Source organism: Sceloporus occidentalis, unplaced genomic scaffold (genome assembly GCF_023333645.1).
Source record: "Sceloporus occidentalis isolate IW3139 unplaced genomic scaffold, rSceOcc1.0.p SCAF_43, whole genome shotgun sequence".
NCBI classification, from domain to species: domain Eukaryota; kingdom Metazoa; phylum Chordata; class Lepidosauria; order Squamata; family Phrynosomatidae; genus Sceloporus; species Sceloporus occidentalis.
The window spans coordinates 1207018-1232170 of record NW_028317023.1 but is presented as its reverse complement, the minus strand read 5'-3'; the positions used below and the strand labels follow the sequence as shown (position 1 = coordinate 1232170).

At 40.6% G+C, this 25153-nt stretch overlaps 1 protein-coding gene across 1 annotated transcript; it reads right to left on the bottom strand.

The window, feature by feature from the left end:
* Positions 1-709: 709 nt before the first annotated feature.
* On the bottom strand, positions 710-24504 carry LOC149289661 (lissencephaly-1 homolog). Its single transcript, XM_089490304.1, has 10 exons — positions 24473-24504; positions 15228-15312; positions 11654-11728; positions 11209-11415; positions 7231-7399; positions 5276-5378; positions 4412-4640; positions 4102-4203; positions 3249-3405; positions 710-783 (listed from the first exon to the last, which is right to left on the bottom strand). The coding sequence occupies exons 1-10, from the start codon at positions 24502-24504 to the stop codon at positions 710-712; spliced, it is 1233 nt and encodes a 410-aa protein (XP_089346430.1).
* Between the last annotated feature and the right edge of the window lie 649 nt (positions 24505-25153).

Below are 25153 nucleotides of genomic sequence, written 5' to 3'. Positions count from 1 at the left end.
TCCAACAATCATTCCCTTAAAGGCCATTGAGCGTGTAATGCCCCGGAAAGTACCCCAGGTGGTGATCATCAGATACTAATCAAATCGAAAGAGAGCCAAATCCTTAAAAAAAGAAACAAGTGTTGGGTGTTTAATACCGGAACGACTAAATAGTTAGTGCTATGTTTTGCAGTAATCAATTCTTACATAAAAAGACAAGTGCTGCCGCATCACAACATTCTCAAACTCCATGGACACTTCAATGCGAAGGGTGAGATTTTAAAGCCCACTGAGATAGTGAAGCAGATACACATTACTTTTCAAAAAGCCCTACAAACATGTGCTTCTGAAGTGAGCCCACGGATCTAGGAAACCACGACTGAAGACAAAAATAATGACAGGCACGATCCTGCAGCTAGAGCGAGTGACAGTCCGCTTCTCCGACACCCCAGAATTACCCAGTTCTTGTCTCTTAGGTCTGATGTGACCAATGCCTGCCCATATTCTTAAACCTATGGTACTTCTAGACAACGTATGTAAATTTACAGTATACAATTTGGATTCACCATGCATGAATACTTTTTGTGTAACATTTAATAAGCTCAATCTACATCCAGAATAATTTACATGAAAGGACAATAGGTATTTAACAGAGCTGAATGGGTAACCATGGTATCTGAGTGCATCCAGAGGAAAGGGAATAGGCGAAGGAACCCAAGGTGACTTCAAATCAACGGCACTCCCACACTTTTACTGTTTGATCTACGCTTCCAGTGACCACGAAAGGTGCAGTCTTGTGGAAATCTGTGAAATTTAAACACAACACAGTCAGTACTTGAACTGATTCCTTGGATTAACACATAAAATTAGTGTAATCTATTGGGTGTAAGACTTTTTTTGGTTGCACTATAGCATTGGCTCATACCACGATGAGAATCTACACGTCGGGTGTTTTTTTTTTTTTTTTTTTTTAATAAATTGTGCTGAAATTTACCGTATAGCTGTAAAGGGTCTAAAAGTTACAGAATGAACCAGGAAGCCCCATTGATTGCCAAGTCTCCCAGTTCTTAGTTGAGTATAAATTGGTATTCCGGAGATAACAGAGATAAGCCTGTGCCAAGGAAGAGCATGGAGCAGGGAGAAACAGACCAAGGCTTTGTATTATCTCTATACATGTATACGTGTTGTCTGTGTGGGAACTGTCAGTCACAGCTTAAAGCAAATGGATACCTTCTCTGTATTCCCTGCCTGGCATAACCGAGAGGGGCTGCAGGATCACGTTGTGCACGGCCCATAGAGGTGCTTCTAGATGGTGCAGGCCCGGACTGGCCATCGGGCACAACGGGCATTTTCCTGGTGGGCCGGATTGACGTAGGGGCTGATGGAGCTACAGCTCCAGGCCCCTACCTTAAAATAGGCTCAGTCAGGAACGGACTGACTCGGCCTATGCGGCCACATTAACGCAGGGCATAAGGGGCACCTGCCCCTTAAGCCCGCAGCAACTGCGACCGGGTCTGCCACTCTAGGGGGCCGGGCAGCCCCCACCAGGGCCGGCTTTAGGGGTGCGCAGCCGCACAGGGCTTAAATTAAAACATCGGGGGGGTTTGTTGTTTACTTTATTTAACATCCTTCATGTTAAATAAAGTTTGTTTAACTTTAACATGGAGGATGTTAAATAAAGTTATGAAAACCCCGATGTTTTAATTTAAGCCCTGTGCGGCCACGCACCCCTAAGGCCGGCCCTGGTGGGGGCTGCCCGGCCCCCTAGAGTGGCGGGACCGGCGCAGTTGCTGCTTACTCCAGCAACAAGGTAAGTAGGCTAAGGGAGGGGGGTGCAGTGAGAGGGGGGAGAGGGGATAGATAGCGAGAGGGGGTACATAGTGATAAGGGGGAACATAGAAGGGGCAGATAAGAAGGGGATGGGGAGAGGGGGTAGTGTGAATGCGTACAAGAATGAATGAATAAATGTGTGGATGAATTGCGTGAATGCGTATGAGAATGAATTCATGTGTGGATGAATTGCGAGACTGCATTAATGAATATGTGTTAATGATTTGTGTGAATGAGTAAGTGTTTGTGTCTATCATGAATGTTTAAGTGATTTGGGGAAATGCAAAGATGGTACATGAAGGGTGGGCTTTAACAATAAATAAATAAATAAATAAAAATGGGCTGCTCAGTCTTAAATGCCCGGGACTATTTTTTGTCCCAGTCCAGGCCTGGTGCTGTGTACGGGAGTGGGGAATACCTTCAGTGTTGTATGAAGGGATAATAAGAGCTGTCTGATATTGTGCTAGAGTGGGGGACTACTTACATATTTAAGTTTGTTCCATTAATTTGTAACAGTATGGAAAGTATTTAATTTTATTACTGAATCGGTAATATTGTTCATCCTAATATGGTTAACAAAAAACATATTTACAGGTGGGTATGTTTTATTCCGGTAAGGTATGACTGTTCACTTAAACTTATGGTTATTTAAATGGACTATTGAGACCTGTCTGGGCTTCACGTGAGGGATGAATAAATCTTAGCTGATGAAAACCCAAGACACCTAAAATTGTTACGTTGTTAGCAAGCAGTCCAGTTAATAACTTTCAAGTGGTTTATTTAATTCTACTAAGATTTTATTTCTTAAGAATATGTAAGTGGAAAATATGAATTCAAAGTACATATGTGGGGGAAGGATTGTTGTATCAAAGTAAAAGGGTTTAAAAGTATAACAATGCTGTTACATATTAGATTAATCCTAACTATAAGTATTCATTTACCAATTAGTAAAATCTATGGTTTAACAAGTTTGCAACTGCTAAAATCTTTGGTTTGACAAATGCAACGTTTGGTTTTTTTTTTTTCAAGGATCTCATTGGGTTTTGAGTTATAGCATTTTACTAGATTATAAGCTTGTTTGAGCAGGTCCCTCATTAACTGTCGTTTCTGTCCAATTGCTACGTTATGCGCTACTAGTTATGTCCGTTGTACAGTGATGCGTAATATGAAGGCACTATATAAAACAATAAATACCAAAACTAAATTAACAAGGATCGGCATAGATTTAGATCATTAATTTAAACTGAACTTCATTTACTAATTACTTGAAATTACCAACCACTGCTCAGGGTCAACGCTGACAATGTTTTTGTGACTGAGCACTTAACAAGGAATTCTAGAATCAATGGGTAAAACAAAGTTGCAGCAGTATTGGATATTTTAATAATAAAAAAATGAAGCCATGGGAGTGAGGTGTATCGATTAAAACGTGTTCTTACCCAACGAGGTAACAAAGTGATCGTGCGCATTTAGGGTTTTCATGCAGCGTTTGTTCTTGTAGTCCCAAATACGGAGGGTCTTATCGTCGGCACAGCTCAATATAAACTTTCCTCCTGGGTGAAACAGAATGCCACGTACCCAGTTATCATGGCCAACCTTGTAATACAGAAGCCAAGGAACACACAGAAAGAAAAAGAAAAAAGGGAGGAACAAGGTTATTTTCAAACATTCAAATCAATTGACAAAAACAAGTGCAAATTGGTTACAGACACGATTGTATGGGTAACACCAAAAATGTAATTGCATTGTTTGACCTAAGTAAAATCCCTGACATACAAGGTATACCATCAGTGCACTAGGGACATATTGTCATGACTTATGTCATTGGACACGAAGGAGAAGAAAACCGTGTTAGAATGTTTCTACTTCCTGGAGAAGAGCCGATGTACGCTAACTCTTAAAGAGAAGCTTGTTGCTATGAGTTAAAAAGAAAAAACAAAACAAAAAAAAAAAAACCCAGAATAATCCATTGGCATACACAAGGTCTAAAACTGCAAATGCTTATATATGGCCTCTTTAAAATGGACAAGATAGACAAATTAAAAATGTGTAAAAAAAAAAACGTAATGAAAAATGTAAGGGGCATAAAAATGAATATCAACTCCTTTAAATGGAAACAAGATTCACAGAGAGGGAATTACTGGATCACTACCAATGCAGAACAGGGGACTCAATACTTTGTAATGTTAAGGTTTTATACCTACTGCCACAAAAATGTCTTTAATGAACACCGCACAAACTAAATCTGATACCGAGACTATAACCTGTTAATGCACAGGCCGATTCACTTACAAGTGTCATTAGGCACATGCCTGTGCTAATATCCCACATCTTAATAGTCTTATCTCTTGACCCAGACAGCAAAAATGGTCCAGCCTTGCCACTTTTCTTAGTCTGAAGGAGAAAGAACATAAAGCACATAAAGAACATTATTTGACATGACAAACCCCTAAAACTTTTAATTAATAAATGTGTTGTATTAAAACAAATACTCAAATATATCACATACAGTTGGCAATAAAGTATAACGTATAACAATCTAATAATGCAATATACATTAACATTTATGTGCTTTTACAAATAGCACAAGCTATAGGTATACCTCAGATCCTGTAGCATCCAAGATGGTAGAATAGGAGCTTTCTGGGGCCCAGGAGATACATTCTACCACATGTTCATGCTCTCTAAGCTCTGCTTTACATTCCTTTGTTGCTACCACCCAAACTCTGACAGTTTGGTCATTAGAACAGCTGGCAATCAAGGTACCATCTTGGTTTGGCCTCACCATGCGAACCCATTCTCTGTGCCCTGTGAAAGTCTTCACAGAATACCTGGACATGAATAAAAAAAAAAAAAAAGTACAGTTATACATTAAAACATGACATCCTGTACAAAGCTGCTAGAAACCATGGCAATTACTGTATATATTAGATTAATACCGATGTTATTGACTTTCAGAAACAGAACATGTGTAACTAGCATGAAAGCTGAGCATTGTAAACATTTTGAAGATTATGCAAGTCATTTTTAGTTGTAACAATATAATACGCTTAGGAATAAGATAAAAACACCAAATTGGAAACTTGAGGGAAAAGCACAAAAACAATAACAGTGAGATTCAATGGTCTATACCACAAACAAATATGGTTCTACCAAGTTGCTGGTGAACATACGATAGGTTTGTGAGAGTGGCAATATACAATATATATTATAACAGGGAAGGATTCGTTTGCATCATAATTGAGAGAGGTCTCAATAACAGCGCACAAAAGGTCACTCTGTGCCAGGGATTATTTGGAAGTGCATTTCTGTGATTCATTTTTCCATATTAGGCTATTTCATCATTGTAATGAATACTACTATTGGGTAGAATGTGGGGAAAAACTAACCTTCCTAGATTTCTAAATTAAAAAAAAGAAAAGAAAGAAAAACCACAACAATGATAATAAGATGCCAGGATTCTTACCCAGTTTGTACATCCCACATCTTAATGGTTTTATCCCTTGAGGCAGATACTATATGATCTCCATTGGGCATAATTGCTACTGAAGAAACATTGTGATCGTGGCCTTGGAAAGAAAACAAAAAAAAAAATTCTAAATATTGTTTAAGTCACATTTCGATTAGAGCTTTATTCAGAAAGATCTATGTATTATTTTTATCTAAGTAACTTGTCCTGCTTGAAAGAACATTGAGGAAAGGGCTGGTTTAGCCACTAGAGGTCACACTACACTTACAAATGGAACAAAGTCTGCTTTTCATACACAAAGATCACAATTACATATCCTGAAAAACAGATAGTACAAGAAATACATTGAACGAATTAAGATATACATACACGAAAAAAAACGCCAAGTGAGGGAAGAAAAATATAAATCAATTCAATATTTGGTGGACCACCCTTTGCCTTCAAACAGCATGGATTCTTCTAGGTACACTTACACACAGTTTAAGGAACTCGGCAGGGAGGTTGTTCCAAAGATCTTGGAGAATTAACCACACGTTCTTCTGTGGCTTTAGGTAGAGTAAGCTGCTCCTCTCTACACGTGATCCCAGACAGACTCGATAATGTTGAGATCAGGGTTCTGTGGGGGCCATACCATCACTTTCAAGACTCCTTGTTCTGCTTCACACCAAAATTAGTTCAATGACTTTGGCCCCAAATGTATTCCACAGCATAACAATCAGCACAAACAATTAGCCAAACAGATGGCTCCAGATGGTATTGCATGATGGATAAGTATGTACCTGCGCTTTTCAGCCCCTAACTGGCACAGAACCTCCACCATGCTTCATTCTCGTGCCGCTCTCCAGCCCTTTGGTGAGGGGCCAAGTGAGTTAGTTACCTCTGACGTGGAAACAAGGCTATGGCTTTTTGGACACAAGTCTTCCACGAAGACCACTTCTGACCAGACTTCTCTGGACAGTTCATAGGTGTACCAGAGTCCCACTATTTTCTGCCAACGCTGACCTGATGGCACTACTGGATATTTTATGTTTGTGAAGAAAAGCAAGCATGATGTGTCTTTCATCTGCTGCAAGTTTCCTTGGCTGACCTCAACAGTGTCCTCAACATTGTACTTTTCTTGAAAAGAACATGTGGAAGCCCCTGTCTTCCTTGAAATGTCTGCCTGGTAGAGACTTGGCTGAGGTAGTATAACTACTTTGTGTCTTTTTGCTGTGTTTTTTCTTGCCATGGTATATGACTTGACATTAAACTGTATGCAGCAACCTCACTTTGGTTGTTGTTTCAACCTCACTTTGGTTGTTGTTTCAACCTCACAATTGTGATTCGACCTACATATTAACTCGAGGATCATTGTCGCCCGTATAACTGTTTAATCATACACCCAACTACATGCCTACAAAATCCCTGACTTTGTGCAAGTGTATGTTGGAAAATTTATGTTTTATTAAAGGCAAAGGGTGGGTCGCACTAAATATTGATTCAGATTTTTCTTTTGTTCACTCACTTTGCATTTTGTTAAATGATAAACTATTAGCATGTCTAAAGCATTATTTCACACCTGCCTAAAACTTTTGCAGAGCACAGTATGTATATTTATACACACAAAAGGTGCACGATCACAAACATCTTTACAAAGATTCTGGGTGCAATGTGCTTTGGAAAAGCAACCACCTTGTCGACAAAAAACGAGCATCTCTATTATTCACTTATTATGAATAATTATTCATTATTTTTATATGAAAAATGGTGTATATACACACACGTACGTAAAATAAACTGTCCACAAACCTTTGTACAAACAGTAGGATGTCCACATAAAAAAAGGAAAAATCTAGCTTTCCAACAAGCATTTTTATAGGCAGAGAAGTATGAAATACATAACAGTGCTGCGCGTCTAGCTGTGCCAGGTGTATAAACACCCGACTGATATCAAACCGTGTTTGCAGTTTTACCATGCATTGTTCTGATGCATTCAAATCCTTGGAAATCCCATAGCTTGATAGTCATGTCGGCTGAGCAGGATGCCAGGAGCTTGCCAGAATGGTCAAAAGAGATATCTTGCACAGAGTCTGTGTGGCCCTTGAGTGTACGTTCAAAGTCTCCCGTCTCGTAGTCCCACACCTAACATGGAGAGACGAAGAATTGGTTAGCGTCAGAGTAAGGAGCGGCAGACTGCGTGGGCTTCCATTTGCACTCTGCAGGATAGTCTGGCACTTCAGAGAATAATTATGTACCCAACAAGACAAAGGGTGTGTGTTTCAGAATACCACCGAGCTTGGTGGACAAAGTGTTAGCGTTTACTACATAGAATGTAGAGGTCCTTTTTATATTTTAAATAAATATTGAAGATGGCTGAACTTCTAAAAATAACAGACAATATACCCTAAACCAGAGACGCACACACACAAGATAAAAAGAAAAAGTCAAGAATTTGGAAACAGGTCCTACACACACACACACAAAAAAAATATATATATATATATATATATATATACATACACACATACACATACACATACATACACACACACACACCCAATCACTATATAAAAAAATATGTTTTTTTATAAAGCTGCCTGGAAACAAGAAAAAATATGGTAAAAAATGAAATTGAAATATGATACTAATAAACTCACATTTAAACATTCTAGATCTGATTTTGAAGTTCTTTATTCATTCATATATGTCTTACTGGCTCAATGTACGGTTTATTTAGACAAGAAAAATGTACCAACTCAAAAGCTAAAAAATTAAAATATTTGAGGCAAGTCAAATTAACCTACAATTTACACACGAGTAACAAACATCAGTTGATTTAAATAGGTATATAAAGGTTATTTAGATATTGAAACATTTCATTCATTCAGAATACAGAACTATATCATGTTGCATTCACAAAGTGCTAGATCTGCTTTAAAAGCTATTTGAATACAAGAGTGATGAATAATATTCATGTAGCCTGCTTCAGAGAGTATCATTTTTGGAATCATGGCTGTTTTCCCCAATGTGTAGCTGTGTAAACATTTTTGTTCAGAGATAAAATGTAATGAAATTCAGCTAAAGATGAACCAATAAAGCACAATTTCTAAGCAAAAAAGGGTTATTATTGAATAGAATATATTTACAATAGTAGGGAATTTCAAAATCCTGTTAGTCCCAAAGGCAAAAGTTTATGACAACGGGAACATTTACTGCTCTTTGGAGAAAACAGAGTAGTCTGTGTGGTGGGGAACTCACATGACGCTTAGAGTAAGCAGCCAACAGTGAGAACGATCACAAAGCTGGATTTTCAAGGCTAGCCGTCCATGGACACCATCTAATATAAATCAGAGGCTTCCATGACAGCTGTTTATACAGTGAGGGAGATGGCTGAAAAGCACAGTACTTCTCTTTGCATTAATTTTGCCCCCCCCCGCCTATATGTTCCTGCAGATAAAACAACCTGCACAAAAAACAAGGTGTGCAAGTATTACATTTTCTATAAAAAGGCCACTACGACAGCACAAAGAACAAAATGATATTAGGTATACCGTCCACATTGTCTACAGGGGGAAGCTAATTATTGCAATCCTATTGCAACTGAACTAAAACAAGTGACCCGAACAAATGGAGACAATTAGAATTACTATAAAGACAAAGCCCATTTGTGTTTCTCCCCCGGGATTAGCGAGCAGATTTAGTGCAGAAGCCAATTTCCTGGGAGTCGCTTTTGCATTGGGAGTTCTTAGAAGAGGAGGCATGGAGGACACTCGGGATGGGGGGGGCAAGGTAAGCAATTAAGCTACGTTAAGTGAACAAACACCCTCCTAATCACCAATATAAGAAGAAATACATGCCCCCTTTCATGTGGCAAGAGCTTGTGACGGCATCTAGCATGTTTGATATTAGGCACGGAGTACTAGTTGTAAAGGTACTTTGTCAGGCATGCATAAAAAAAAAAATCACGACAGCGAAAGAGGAAACTGCCAAGTCAGCAATCTGACAGACAATTCAGACGTCCTTTAATAATCGCTTGTCACCACCTTTAACCATTCCTAATGATTAGCTGCAAGCAAATTTCAGACCGCCAAACCAATCGTTACTAAGAGAAACAAAGGCTTTTCTCAAGGCTGACACCAAGCATGCAGATGATTTGCTACCAAGAGCAAGATGACTATTTACGATTACTGGTGGATTGGAGTGTCCAGAGTGCAAAGTGGAGCAAAAGGCTTCATTCTCAGGCAAAATTCACCAAGTTACACTAACTTGCCCTATAACCACACGTTTAAATTCCCTATTAATTCTGCTACTTCTGACGAGCGGCTCTCGCTTATTTACAACCCTATCAGTAAACCAGGGGTCGACAAATTTGGTTTGGATCTTTTTTTCTTCCCCAATCATGTTTTATTTTCATATACTACCCCCTGATCTGCAGTTAAAGGACGTTTATAGGGGGCAACACAACATGAACCACCTTTCTTCAGTGCTGCACCACTTTGCATGGTAATGTAGTTGACGCCTTCATGACAAGGAGTATTTTACAAAACAGACTTAAGCGTGTAAGTCTAACCATTATTCTTAAAAACTTACACACACTAACACAATACAATAACAGACGCACACGTGCTAATGTCTTATGCTCACAAATACCTTACAATAACACACACTAACATTCTACACTCATGTACACACATGCTAACACCATACACTAATACAGTATGGCATTAGCATGAGTAACACACAATGCCATACATGCTATACTCTTATACACGTGCACACGCTATCCAACAACGTACACACAATGGCTAAAACGATACATATAAACACACTATGCAAACATACAGTGAATGTGGTACCATACAATTACACACACAAACTACCACTATACATACACACACTGACTTCCGCACTATATACACAGACTGACAATACACACATACATAAACCATGACACACACACCTCGTACAGATGTGCCACGCTGCTGCCTATCTTCAGCCACCCTATGTTTTCCTGCGGGGGCACGGTGAAGAGGGTCCCGTGAGGCGCCTAGGGTGGTCACCCGCTTCACTGTGCCCCCGCAGGAAAACAAGGGGTGACAGATTCACAATTTTACGCCCTGATCCTGCAAAACCCTGGGCGTCAGGAAGTGGTTTCTAGTTGTTCTGTTCTTAGCCTACCAAATGTAGACACTTTGTAGACTATAAATGAGAACACTCACGTCCGAGTATATAAAATCACAATCATTTAACCTCTACATAGTAATGTTAGATATTGTTCAAAAGTGTTTGCTTTGGTTTCCAGTTAATCTCCACTAGCAGATCTTAACAGTAAACCTAAGACTGTTTACTTAACCCGTTCTTAAAGGTGTCAAGCTAATCAGACCAGCCTTACTAGAAGGAGAATAAATGGGCAATTCATTTGTATACAAACATTGCATACAAGCAAAGCAACAACAAAAAAAACTGACCTAGGAAGTACAAAAAAACCAAAAAAAAACCTTCTATAGGTGATGCACTTGCTTAAACTGCCATTGGCTACCCCAATGAGGTAATATAAGAAACCCACTATTGTGAAACAAAATATATGGGGGGGGGTTCTCTCAAACAACAAATTTTCAGACAAGAAGTCCTGGCCTGTTTGTGGCCTTCGTTATGCAGCCCTGGAATAAACCGATATCTACAGGGTTTAAGAGATTTAAACCAACGTGGTACTAAGGGTATGTTGAAAATATCATGCACGTACTATTTAGTGTACATTATTTTGCGGGTTTATTGTTCTCCTTGTCCAAAACAATACAGCATTTGTTAGAAATGTCTCATGAGAAAGTGTTATTACACCTATATAAAAACTATATAGAACAAAATGCAGAGGAAAAACTACAAAGTACAGGCAATAAACATTCAAACACGGAGCAAGCTGTGGGGAGAAAGTAGTGACATGCTACATTTACCTTAATTGTTGCGTCTTCTGAAGCAGTGACCATAACACTAAATACTGGATGGAAAATAACGCGGTTCACCGGACTTCTGTGGCCACTAAGAGCATATTTTTCTGGAGGGCGAGGTATCCATTCTTTGGGGTCTCGCTTCTGCCCTATAGGTCCTCCAGAAGTGAACTCTTCTTTTGCTTCATTTAATTTTGACTCTAATTCCATAACCTGAAAATAGATTTTTTTTTTTTTTTAAATTTTAAGACAATGTGGAAACATTAAAAGTTATGAAATATGCCCACCACCCCAAAAAAAAAAAAAAAAAGCTGTCCATGTTTACAAGAAAGCATGGTGGGGCTATGCCTCTTAAAGCTACTAGTCTAAAATGTAATTATGTTTTGTTTGTAGATGACAAAAGCCCACTATTCACCAAATTGAAATATTAAACACCGAACAGACGAGTTACCTTTTTTTGTAATCTGATAACAGATGTCCATTTCTTTTCAAGGAGACCAGCATACTTTTTATCTAGCTCTTCATTCTGGAAAGAAAAGTAGATGCAGAATTAGAATATTCCATGTGCAAAAAGCGCATATACTGTGCAAATTGTGCTCCTTCAACTCCTTGTACTACATGACACGCTGGTAACTGGATAGGTACGGGATCAAATATTACACAGATGAACACAAGTGGATTTTAAAATCATAGGGGTAGGATCATACCGCTACAAAAATGTGGCTGAAAACGTAACAATGCAATGAATGAGAGGCAAATGTTCTCCGGTGAGAGTGAAAGAACCGGCCAGAACCACCAGAGAAACACAACTGAACAAGTCTTCCAGAGAACAAAGGAACGGGGAGCAGGTTGTTATCACAATGCGTCTTTATACATAGAAAAGGGAATATTATAACAGTGTCTAAGTATGTGAAGGGCCAATAAAAGAGCCGCCCAGTGACCTGCGCAATAACACAAACGTACAAACTGTCATCCTATGACCGCAAGAGCGAAGACTTCAAACAACAAAAGGAAAGGTTTATTACAGCAAGGGCAATAAAGGTATGGAATTCCCTGCTAAGAGGTGATGCCATCACATACAATGGATACCGTCCATCAGGGTCTGGATATTTATTTCTCTTTGAAAAGCAGAACACATAGGGCTATAGATGATAAAACATTAATATTTTAGAGCTTCTTGATCCAAGAAGAAATCAGATTGCCTTTTGGAGTCCATGATTTCCCCCTCTAAGTGACAAAATTTGAAAAATTGCATTATTGGGGTTTGTTTTGCCTTCTCTTGGATCAAACGCAGGAAGGACACATAGAAGGGTTGACCTTGGTGGACTATGCTCCATGATTTAGTACTGAACAGGTCAAATGGCATTGCTTGTAATACTACTATGAACTACGGTAATTTTGTCTTCTAGTTTTTTTGGTTTTTTTTTAGCAATATATGCCCAAGGCAAAATGCCGCCTGGGGTGAATTTTAAAATGCCGCCGCCCCCCCTTATCTACCCTTCCTCTCCCTCCGTCCCTGCCGCCCCCCCCCATTATCTAACCTTCCTCTCCCTCCCTATTATCTACCCCTACCCCCCCCCCCTTGTACTTACCTTTCAGCAGTCCTGCGGCAAGTCTCCCTGTTCGGTCTCGGTGCCGGCTTGTAATGCTGAGCGCCGGAAATGAGGTAATATTCCGGCACCCAGCATTACAAGCCGGCACCGAGACCGAACAGGGAGACTCGCTGCAGAGGCGAGAGAAAGGGGCGCCGAGCGGCTACTGACAGCTTGGTAAGCGAAAACCACTCGGCGCCCCTTTCTCTCTCTTTCGCTAAAAAAAAAAAAAAAAAAAGCCACTTTGCCGCCCCTTCAAAAGTGCCGCCTGGAGCAGTTGCCCCACTCGGCTCCATTGTTGGGCCGGCCCTGCTCACGTGTTTAATAAACTTAGCACAGGGCTTGACAAATTTGTGAATCTAGGCGCCAGCTAAAAAATTTAGGAGCAAGGATTGGAGCACAGCATTGATTGATATTTAGTCCCCACAAGCTTGTGGGGACAAATGTTAACCCCTGCAATGCCATGATTGTGTCATACACAATTTTGGCATTGAAGGGGTTAATGCTGCACTGTCGCTCTCATGGAGCGATCAGGCAGCAGGGGAGGGTTGGGGCTGGTCTCCACACATGTGGAGACCGAAGAATCATCTCCTCCTGTCCCTGAAGCTGCCTTGCTGGGACGCAATTGCTGGTCTATAGACGAGCCATCGCAGGGAAGAGTCTCTTTGATAACTGCTGTAGGCTTCAATGCCTACAGGAGTCAAAGGGCTTGTGGGGGCTACCAGGCAGACCACCAACAGCAGAGCCCCGTACAAAACGGGAATTAACCCCTAAAATGCCGCGATCGTGGCATTGAAGAGGTTAGCGCTGCACTTTCGCTCTCATGGAGCAATCAGGCAGCAGGGGGGTGTTGTGTGTTGTTGTGTGAGGAGCCAATCAACACTCAACCCCCTTCCCTGAAGCCGTCTGTGGCAGCTGAAAACGCAATTGCTTGTTAGCAGGCAATCGCGGTTTCAGCCTACAGAATCACTCCGTGGGAGTGATCACTGGCTCGGGGTGGCTGTGCTGGTCTGCCCAGACACCTGGGCAGAAAGCAGCAGCGTCCCCGCGATCACCACGATTGTGGCGACCTGGGGGCATTTTTGGGGGATTTAACAGGCTGACAAACACCTAGGCATCGAGCCCTGATTTAGCATAACTAGAACCATTCAAAAGATTATACGTAATCGACACATGGAGAACCTTTCCTAATCTGACATCCATACACAGCACCTTGCAGAGCCTACAGCGGCTGCAGGGGCTCAAATACTCACATAAGCCAAAGCAGAGTCCTTTTAAAAAGACATTTCACACAAACAAATGAAGATCTTACTCATTCAAGCTCCAAGAAACCATTTATATATTAATATTAAAAATAAAAGCTCTCAAAGAAAAATTGTAACACACAGCAGCAGCTGTATACGTCTTGGTTAAGCCAGATGTCAAACAGTAACAGGTACATTCATAACGTCTTGACAGGTCACATGGCAGATCAAAAACGCTAGAACAGGTATTGCGTAGAGAAGAAAAAGAAAAGGAGTTTACAAAATTGAAGGTTCACTTAAATAAGCACAATTCTCACATTATTAAAAGCAACCAGTAAACAAGAAAATCAAGAGCGAGCATACCGTAGTGATTTATTTCGCTGGCCTAATAGCAAAAATACCATCCTCCCATATTTCAAGCATGAACCACTTTACTGATATAAACAAAACCTCACGTAGCCCAAAATGTCACATCTTTTCAGACAGCACAACACAGACCTAAACACATAAGACAACTATCTCAGGCTGAATAGTATTTATGTCCCCCCCATGCCTCTGGGATATATTATGAAAATCCTTAGTTAACGTCAAAACCAAATCTGCTGAAACTAAATCCAAGATGGAAGTCGCTACAGTTATCAAAATACAGGCAGTTAGAGCCCCCTGATAAACAAGCTGCATAAAACACATGCCCAAGTCCATGCACCTGAACATCGCCTCTAGCACCAAACCTCAAACCCAGGAAAAAGATGAAAACAAACAAAAAAGCCTGTAGGGCCTGGGTTTTGTTTTTTGGTATTTTGTAGCTTGTTGTAACCTCAACATCCAGACCTGACGACCCCCCATGTTTTTTTACGAGATGACTCATGGATGCAATACACAAAGTATAATTAAACTGCCTGTCCCCAACACAAACGCCCACTTGAGTTTATACCTATGCCAACAGGATTACATCATCCACGGCGAAAATAAGTGTCAGCTTTGCCACTCTATCCACGATTTCCTCCTGCTCAGCTTATGGTCAGACTACCACAACACAAAACGCTGCCAATAACCAAGCCGCTTGGGATATTTCCATTTGATCACATTGATCGATTATTTTTGAGTACGTTGCTGCAGGACCCGGGCGTCTAATATCTGCGAGGCGGAGTGCTATGTCTCAGAGGATTAGAACATAATTACAACTTACCATATCTAGGTCTGCCTCCTTCTTAAAAACAGAGTACGCCTCTTCATAGCCACCGGAACGAAGGTAGTCTGCTATCGCTCGATTTCTGAAAGCAAAGAAAGAACATTTCATAATAGGTATATAGTATAGTATATGGGGCATGAATAGTACGCGCTTGCGACTAGTCCTTAAATTTACAAATTCCTAGCCCATCACAACATGGAAATATTTCACACAAGAAATCCATCGAGTAAATAGTTGGCAAGAATGGGACAGAACTCGAGAGCTTTGTGTAATAGTCTAACATGTTTACTGTAGATCAGGTCACAGTCAGAAAATAAAAGCTTCTTGTGGAATTGGTAAGACTTATTTAAGTCATATTGCCTGACAGAAACGGGCACGAAGTCCGCACACCCCTACACGTTACGGTCTCATTTATTTCAATGGGAGCGACTCCCCTCCAGTGATCAGCGCAGCTCCAGGCAGAGGAGGAGAACAATTGTAATTTTCAGATTCAGAGGTTGAATATTAAAATACTTACAAAGCACATTAATAAGCATTCACTGTTGGTGTGACATTAAACCGCCTCTAATAAGAATTAAAGAATCAGCTTGGCAACCGCCCTAACAATGTAGAAAGGTGATGGCACAACACGGATTGTTAAAACAGAACCAAATCGTACTAATCTGTGGGCTTGACTTTAGTAAAGGGCTCGACATATTCTGGAGGTAAAACTGCTAACTGGTGTACCATGCCCATCCAAGCAGGGGGTGTTTAGGTTGGGTCGCCTGCGTTAGGTGACCCCGCAGTGGTAGAGAGGCAGGGTGGGCAGTTCACACACAGGTCTGCATGAGGTATATGGGGGGGGGGGGGGAGTGTGTACTGTAGTGGTAGAGCAATTGAGTGTTTATGTTGGCTACTGTGTACAGGTGTATGATTGTGGTGTTAGCACGTATGAACGTATGGTGTATGTTAATGTATGGTATTAGTGCATGTCAGCATGAAGTGTTAGTGTATTTTACTGTATGGTGTTAGTATGTGTGACTAAGGTGTGTGAGCATACCATAGCATGTGTGTGTGTTACTGTATGGTTTTGGAGTGTGTAAGCGTATTTTCATTACAATTTAGCAATTTATCTTGATTGAATAATAATTCAATGTATTCATTGAACACCAATTAATTGCTTTCACAGATTTATCTATTAAATGTCAGTATACATTTGGCAAATATTTAATGTATTGATCATTACAATAAAATTTTTATTACATATATTTTGTGAGGTATCTTTATTATCATGATCGCGGCTGCAGGTTATATGCCAAGTGAGGCATGGCCTTTTTTGCCCAAGAAGAAAATTCCATCAAAACTATGCTCAATATGGCAGTGTATGTGTAAAAAAAAAATTGAATGTGCAAAATTAAATCATATTTGTTGATAAAATGGCTGCCTGAAAGTGTCCAAATAGTGCTAGTGAAACAACTCAAGGAAAGAAAATGTTTTAAAAAGTGATTTTTAATATTTGCTTCGAAACAGGTGAAAATTCATCAAGGCAGAATGGTGTGCAAATCAAGTTAATTAATATATTTTTTGGGGGGGAGGGGTTTGTTCCCATCGGCTCTAGCTCTGCAAAAAGTATTGTGATTTTGCCCCCTTTTAAATGTACGGTTGAACAGACAACTGTTCTGGTCCTGTGGTGTGAAACAACCCCTTGTCCTGAATGGGTTAATGAGCGGAAATTGGCATTCCATTCAGAACGTCACCAACGGTAAAAATCCGATTAAAAATAGAGAAATGTGCGATCAAATTTACGAGCAAACAGAAGCAAAGAATGCTGCACAATAAAGCAGCAAAATGAGCCAAGAGCCACACTATTGGACATTTTTCCAGTAATATTGTCTGCAAACAGCTTATTTTTCTTAATCAACAAGACACTTCTATCAGTGCTTCTCATTTAGTTATGCAGATCAGTTTCAGTTCAGGACAAATCACAGCAATACAGGAACTCCTTTTGTACGACTACAAATGAAATCTAATGAATCTGGGAAATTGTGGAGATCAAAACCCAAACACATCTGTATATACACTAAGTTGCGTGTCACATTCACTGCAGTGTTAATATCTTCAGATATTGCCTTAATGTTTCATGTGTGTAAGTAAAAGCTAAGGATGCACCGATATATCGGTGGCCGAAGTATTTCGGCCGAGAAGGGCATTATCGGCAAAATGTTGAAACAAAAAAAAAGAAAAAAAAAAAAAAAAAAAAGAAGACCAAAATTGGCCACAGGGGCTGGGCTGCTTACTTGTGCGTTGGTCACACAGTGTGCGAGCAGGGTCTCTTGTACCGGCCAGGAAAAGCAGGAACTCAGGGGAGTCACGTGAATGCACATCACAGCTGGAACCCTCCAGTAGTCTGTGAGTGAGAGATCTGCAGTTCAGGTAAGGGATGGGGGAGGGTATATGAGCAAGTATGCACGATTAAGGGATTGAATGAGTATATGAATGTTTGTAAATGAGCGTGTGTGATAGCATGGATGTGTAAGTGTGGGGGGATAGCATGGCATAGGGAGCCTGTAATCACACTGCTATCATGCCCAGGTTCTAGCATGTACTGGCTGCCTGGGCATGATAGGAGTGTGATTGCTGTTAGCAATTACATATGATTTTTTTTGTCCAATTTTGGTGTGTTAACCACACTTAATAAAAGTAAGTAACGCACCAAAATTGGACAGAAAAAACAATATTAATATATATGATTAACAGCAACCACACTCCTATGCCAAGTGAGCCAGTACATGCTGAAATCTGGGTATGCCTGGGCATGATAGGAGTGTGATTGCTGTTAATCATATATAAATATCAATGTTATAGATTTTTTTAATCTAATTTTTGTGTGTTATTTTTTAATAAAAGTGTGGGTTTTTTTTTTTTTAAAGATCGGGGGGGGGGTCATTTTCGGTTTCCCCTGTATATTGGAATTGGGCAAATTTAAAGGGACCTCTCAGCTAGTATAAGCATTTAAGTGCAAGTATAACCAAAGATACAAAAAACCATCTGGGTAACAATGCATAGTCTGAAATGTGACCTTGTACACAATATTCCCTTTCCACGTCACACCCACGGTTTCAATTTCAACCTCCCAAACGAAAAATACTATCACATACTATGACAGCAAAGCACAAGTGTACAAAAATGTGTAATGAAAACAAGTAACCTCCTATAATACAGTAAACAATCTATATCCACCTGTATGGGAAAGGTGATTAAGACAGTAGACTTATTTTATATTCTTATTATAGAAGACATCCGGTAAATATTTTTACACATTATCAGTTCCAGATATTTTAAAAACCAGAACCAAAGAAAGAAGGTTTTAGCCCCAGACAGCCAGTCACTTGGGTACGTAAGAGGTGCTGCAGTCAACTCGAAACAAATGGTTCAAATGAGTCTTAAGCCCATTTGTAACTATGGAACGGTATACGTTGCTGAAATACTACAGGCAGATTCCCCCGCAAATTGTTCCAAGCTACACAAGGAAGGTCGGTTAGAGGTTGTCTGCCTCCTGACAGTGAAGCCCAAGCCTGCAGCTTCTGTGACACGGAGAGGTGGAAGTCTAGGGCAGGGAAAATGCTGACATTCAAACAAAGAGAAGAAAGACGTGTCGCTCACATACTCAATGTCACAGGGATGTGGTTTAACAATCACAGACTAAACCAGGGAAAATTCACTTTAGATGGGGGGAAATATCAGACTACCCCTGAAACTTAGAGAAGGTTCTTCTTTACAAATTATCTGTACAGTTTCAACATCAAAGATCAACAGATTCAGATCTGACGCCGGAGTGAGAGGCTTTCCTTGTCTGTACAGTTCACCTCCCAGCTCATTCTTTAACCTATTTAGAAGCTTTTATATAGAATATGTCCGCAGCCATCTTCTATTAATTTTTTTTTAAATGACTTGGAAATCTAATGGATGAGGGTTGGAATCAATGAACTGCAGCATCTGGAGGACTGGATGTGGACACATTGCATCTTTCATAAAGGTCTTCATGCAATAGAGTTTGAATGTCAAAAATTATTCATCATTGTAAAAGAAGATATTCCACACTCTATTTTGTTTCAGTTTCCAGAAAAAAAAGGCGGCTTGGGAAAAAAAACCTTTTCCTATTTTGTCAGGGTTTTTCTCCCCAGACCTTCCCATTCCTACACACTACCACTACTGTAATGCAGTTACTGGGAGAAGCCAGCTGCAGGACACAAACCACCGCCATACAGTTAAACTATGCATGCAGAATATATTCCTAGTCACCATTGTGACAAAGCACATGGATTCTGTCAAGCCACGTTATATAGAATAACGTGTCCCACGAAGCTGCAACCTGCGTCCGAGTTTGTGGGGGTAACCAGAGCCATTTTACACAGTTAACACCTTGACTGGAGATCTATTTGAGGTCTTTAAAAGACCTCCGGGATCTCTTGAAACTGGATGGAACATCATATGTCATGGTGGCATCATTTTTAAAAAGATTTATTTTAAAATACAGCCCAATGTTCAATGCGTTGAACATCACAGGGCATACTATTATACCCTTGTCATCTAGACCATGTTTTATAGGATGGAAACAGTATGTTCTGCCAAGAGACAGTCTAGGGTCCCCAACACGCCCACTATAGAAGAATGCACTTTAAAGTTGAATATATTAATACATTATCACATTTAAATCAATACGAGTTTCCCGCACATGTGCACAGAGGATCTCATTAGTCCTGCAATGTTTGCCGAGTCAGGCAGCAATCATATCACGTGTCAGGAGACGTGTTAGATGGCTTCTAACTTTACTTTCAGCAGCAATAAAAATAACTTCTGTATCTGAAAGCAATCCTAGAATGGCTGGATTCTGGCAACAATGTTTTATGATATCTATTCATAAAAAGAAAAAATAGTTTCATGGTTATGGATACAAAAGCCAACCTCTTTAGGCCAGTCTGATAAATGGAATAAGACGACCAGTTGCCAACATACGTATCCCTAAAGCAGAGGTGAGAGATATGGCATTGCCGTGGGTCACTGGTGCCGGGAACTCTGATCTCTGACAGCCGGGGAAGGTCCGCGCGATGGACTCAGACAACCCCCGCTGCTAGCCACACCTCCTTCCGGCTGCAGCGTAAGCGTAGACATCTACACGCTGCCCCGGCTGCATGACAGGGGAGTCTGAAGCACCGGTAAATTTTGGGGGGGGGGGGGGGGGGGGCAGGGGAGTGTTAAATGGGGGTCATAAGGCATTTCTGGAGGCAGAGTGTTCTATGAAATGCCTTTTAACCCCCTTAATGCCACTCTGCCTCCAGAAATGCCTTAACGCTCTATACACCACTCTGCCTCCTGAAATGCCTTAAACCTCCCTATATGCCACTCTGGCATTTAGAGGGTTAAAAGGCATATTATGGGGCAGAGTGGCATATAGGGGTATAAGGCATTTCTGGAGGCAGAGTGGCACATAGGGGGTCAAAAGGCATCATGGGGCACAGTGGCATATAGGGTTAAAAGGCATATCATGGGGCACAGTGGCATATAGGGGGTATAAGGCATTTTTGGGGAAGATGTGCATAACTGGGGGGGGCAGGTTGGAAAATACAAGGAAATAAAAACAAAATATTTTTCTCAATCATAGCTTTTATTAAAAAAAATAGTTTACATGAATTAACATTTACTGGTAAAACTTTTTTCCTATAGGGTCGTCTTATATTCGGGCTTTTTTTCCCCTAAATTAATATTCAGATTTGGGGGGTCGTCTTATAATCAGGGTCGTCTTATAATCGAGCAAATACAGTATATTTGGTGTGGTTTAGGTTAGAGCTGTGCATGTCAGCCAAGTTTATTCCACAATTTCCCAGTGAATCAGGGATGGGTCTTCGCCCCAACAGTCAAATAAATAATTCTAAAATACCATTGTAAGTATTGTTACTGTGCAATGCCCTGGCCAAACCACAACAAAGAGCCCAAGACCAGTACTCAACATCTAACACTTTAAAAATGGCATTATGCCAGGGCTTGACAAATTTGTTGTGAATCTAGGCGCCAGCAAAAAAAGCTAGGAGCCAAGACTTTTTTAAAACTAACAGTTGGTCAGGAGTGATCTGATCATCATCAGCCCACTTCCTAAACTCACAACATTTGACCTGGAAGCACCCTGGACTGTCAGGTCAGTGCCGGTTTTTTTTTTTATTATTTTGTTTTATTTATTTATTTTTAACTCTTTCAATGCTGATGTTCCATTGGAGCACAGCATTGCCTGATATTTAGTCCCCAGAAGCTTGTGGGGACAAATGTTAACCCCTGCAATGCCACGAATGTGTCATACACGATTGTGGCATTGAAGGGGTTAACGCTGCACTGTCGCTCTCATGGAGCGATCAGGCAGCAGGGGAGGGTTGGGGCTGGTCTCCACACATGTGGAGACCGAAGAATCATCTCCTCCTGTCCCTGAAGCTGCCTTGCTGGGACGCAATTGCTGGTCTATAGACGAGCCATCGCAGGGAAGAGTCTCTTTGATAACTGCTGTAGGCTTCAATGCCTACAGGAGTCATCAAAGGGCTTGTGGGGGCTCGTTTTTGCTGTTGCTTGTCTGCCTGGGCTTCCAGGTAGACCACCAGCAGCAGAGCCCCTTACAAAACGGGAATTAACCCCTAAATGCCGTGGGAGTTGTCATGATTAACTCATATAACGTAGTGGATGCATGGAAGGGTAACCGAGCAGAGGTGGTTAGTTTCTTTGTTTAAGCATTCAATGAGTTAATCTGAGGTTGATTTAATGTGTTTCTTTGTGAATGCCCTCTGTATCTGTTCTGGCTAGAGGTGTCATCTTCCCAAAGGACCCCTGTGGTGATTCATGGCCTAACAGATAAGGACCCTGAGTTATAGGAATTCCATTCCTATCTTAAGTGGGGGGTTTCCATCACCTTTACCCCACCATAACTTATTGGCACATCAAAGATGGGACCCGATTCTTGGGGATGGTGTCATATAATCAGTCATGTGGTCAGAGGGGCGTTTGCTTGCAAAAGTCTGATTTAGGGACAAAGCAGCGACCTCAAAGCAGAACTCCACGATATTCTGTGATCAGAACAACATCATAAGAAACCATCTGGACTTAAGGAGTTCCCACAGGCCTACTTATTGGAGAAACTCGTGAGTGAGGGTCCTGTGTTTAAGTCCTATTGTTTTTAAGAACGGTTTGCCGTTTTATTTTTATTTTGTATGTCTTGTTTTTTGTAATTCTGGCACTGTGTAATCTTTGTCTTTTTGTTATTAAAATATTCATAATCCAAGTCTGTCTTTGGGCTCTAGTATCGATATCCACAAACCCTAGGAGAGGATAACACGTTACCATATTGTTATTAAGTTTTACAGGATATATATATATATATATATATATATATATATATATATATATATATATATATATATATATATATATATATATATATATATATATATATATATATATATATGTTAGTTGCCCGGGGTGGGTTGATATATATATAGAGATAAAGGTTCTAATTCGGATTTCTCACGAATCCGGTATCAAAATCGTGAGTGGTGGCAGACTACCTGGGGGGATACAGGCAGGATTTGGGGGTTAATTTGGTGTAACTTATGCCTTGTTAAGGGGTGAAGTTAGTAAATCCAGAGGCCTGGTGCTATTAACCCCTTCATGCCCACGCCCTCCACACAGTCACGGCTTGGCAAGTAGTCCTGACCGTGACAGGAGTGATCTCAGGCTGGGGGGCGGGCTCGGAGTGGCTGTGCTGGTCTGCTCAGACTCCTGGGCAGACAGAAGCAGCAGCATCCCCGCGTGGTGACGCGGGGGCAATTTTTTGTGGATGTAACAGGCTGACAAACACCTAGGCGCCAGGATAAAATTCTCTGTCGCCATTGGCGACCTGGGATTTGTCGAGCCCTGCATTATGCAATTAGGAAATCTCCAAACCAAGAGCGGTGAATCATTTTTAACAATCCGGCAGCCCAAATGACACGTATGAGCTACTTTATAGCCCAATGAGGGCGAGTCAACTCTTAGTATTGTACACAACTTATTTTATGAAGTTCTGGGTTAACAGTCCTTGTGCACCTATAAAATATGTGATATTAAATTTAATGGATAAACATATGCTTTTGGGAAGATTTGGTTTTACAATGCAAGGTCATTTGCAAAGTAATGCACTACAAAGGGTATAGAATCAGAGGCTCCAACAGAGACGAGATACTCTCCAGGGGGTCAGAGAGCTGAAGCAAAAGATGCAGTATTTTCACATAAATGTGTGTATTTTCACATGGAATGTCTATCTCCTCCATAACTGGGTAATACAGGAAATCTCTGGAAAGAGGGGTTGGATGAACCACTGGGAGGTACAAAGGACTCTGGGATGACTGACTAGTTAGGGGCTGCAATAGTCAGTCTAAAAAAACAAACAAAAAAAAAACCTGGAGACTCGGAACGAAGCTGCGCAAGATGTCCAGGAGAAGCCTGTGAGCTGAGATTTCCCAATGAAGGAGAAATTGAAAGAACCACATAGTTTTAATGCTCAGGTATCCCTTTCGTTTTTGTATTATCAAATGTTTTGTGTATATTATGTTTTATAACCTGTAGCAGTGGCCTAATCCAATTTCAATATATGTTTTTCTATATACTTGTATTTGTTGTTTGACACACACTCCCTAAAAGGATAACCATGTAAGAGGGTCATAATTTCTTACACATACATCTCCAAAGACAGTTTGGAAGCAGTCAATGACAGGCAAGTTTTTCTTGTCTGTGAACTTGTGTGGCCTACCACTTCATGGCAAAGGGGCAGCCGCTCCTACAAAAACAGAACTTGGTTGCCTGGGGCTCAAGCAGGACAGACACTGACTTGTTGGAAAGCTTGCAAACTACATGCCTTTCTATGTGCATCCACATACTTTTGGCCAAGTCATTTATGTCATGCACCTCAGACACCACATTCATCTAAATCTTTGAAACATCTTTGACTGAAGTGGCAAGAAAGCCCCAGTTGACCAGGTTACTGCCCCAAACACATTGTATCCAATAAAAGTATCCACTGTACTCTTGTTTTTCATGAGCAAGCGTAGTAAGCTGGAATTTTCTGTCATTTCACACAGGAATACACATTAGTACACAATGCACATTAGGAGAAATATCCTAAAAGCCACAAGAAAGGTGCTGAATCCAACAGTATTACAGACAAATAGAATAAAAGAAAGGTTACTTACAGCTCGTCTCGTTGTCTCTGTGACAGCACCATGATGAACAAACTTTAAGAGGGACACCTTCGGGTGTTTACAAGTCCTAAGGAACCCCGGGTTTGAAGGGAAGTAAGCCACCAAGTGGCTTCAGTGACTACCGAAATGGCTACTCCAGGAATTAGTTCCAAGACAAAACCAAGTCATTCAACAACATTCATTCCACCTAGAGGGGGGGAAAAAAAAAAAATTAAAGATTTAAAAAGTTACTACATGGCGGTACAATAGACATTCTAACCTTTCCGGTAACCGATGTTGCTTGAGATTAGAAGCATCAGCACCTTTCTTAACGGAAAAATGGAATGGCCGGGTGTATTTTGTGTAGAGATGTGAGGCTCAACTCATAGGACTTGCTTATATTTTTTCAGTCTTGAAATTGTTCCCTCCAGTCTAACTGGAGAACAACATAAATATAGTAAGTACATTTAGCAGCGGCGAGACCACAAGACTTAACGTTTTTTGTATAAATGTTTACTTTCACCACTGATGGTTAAATACATGATTTGTCTTTAATTAAAACAGTAACTCTCAACATAACCGAATAATCCATTCTTGTCTAACTGGGCCAATTAATTGTCCTAGACCCTTGCTTGCCAAGACTATATTCAATAAGAAACCCCACTCTGAATTACCTGGCAGCTACCAGTACCA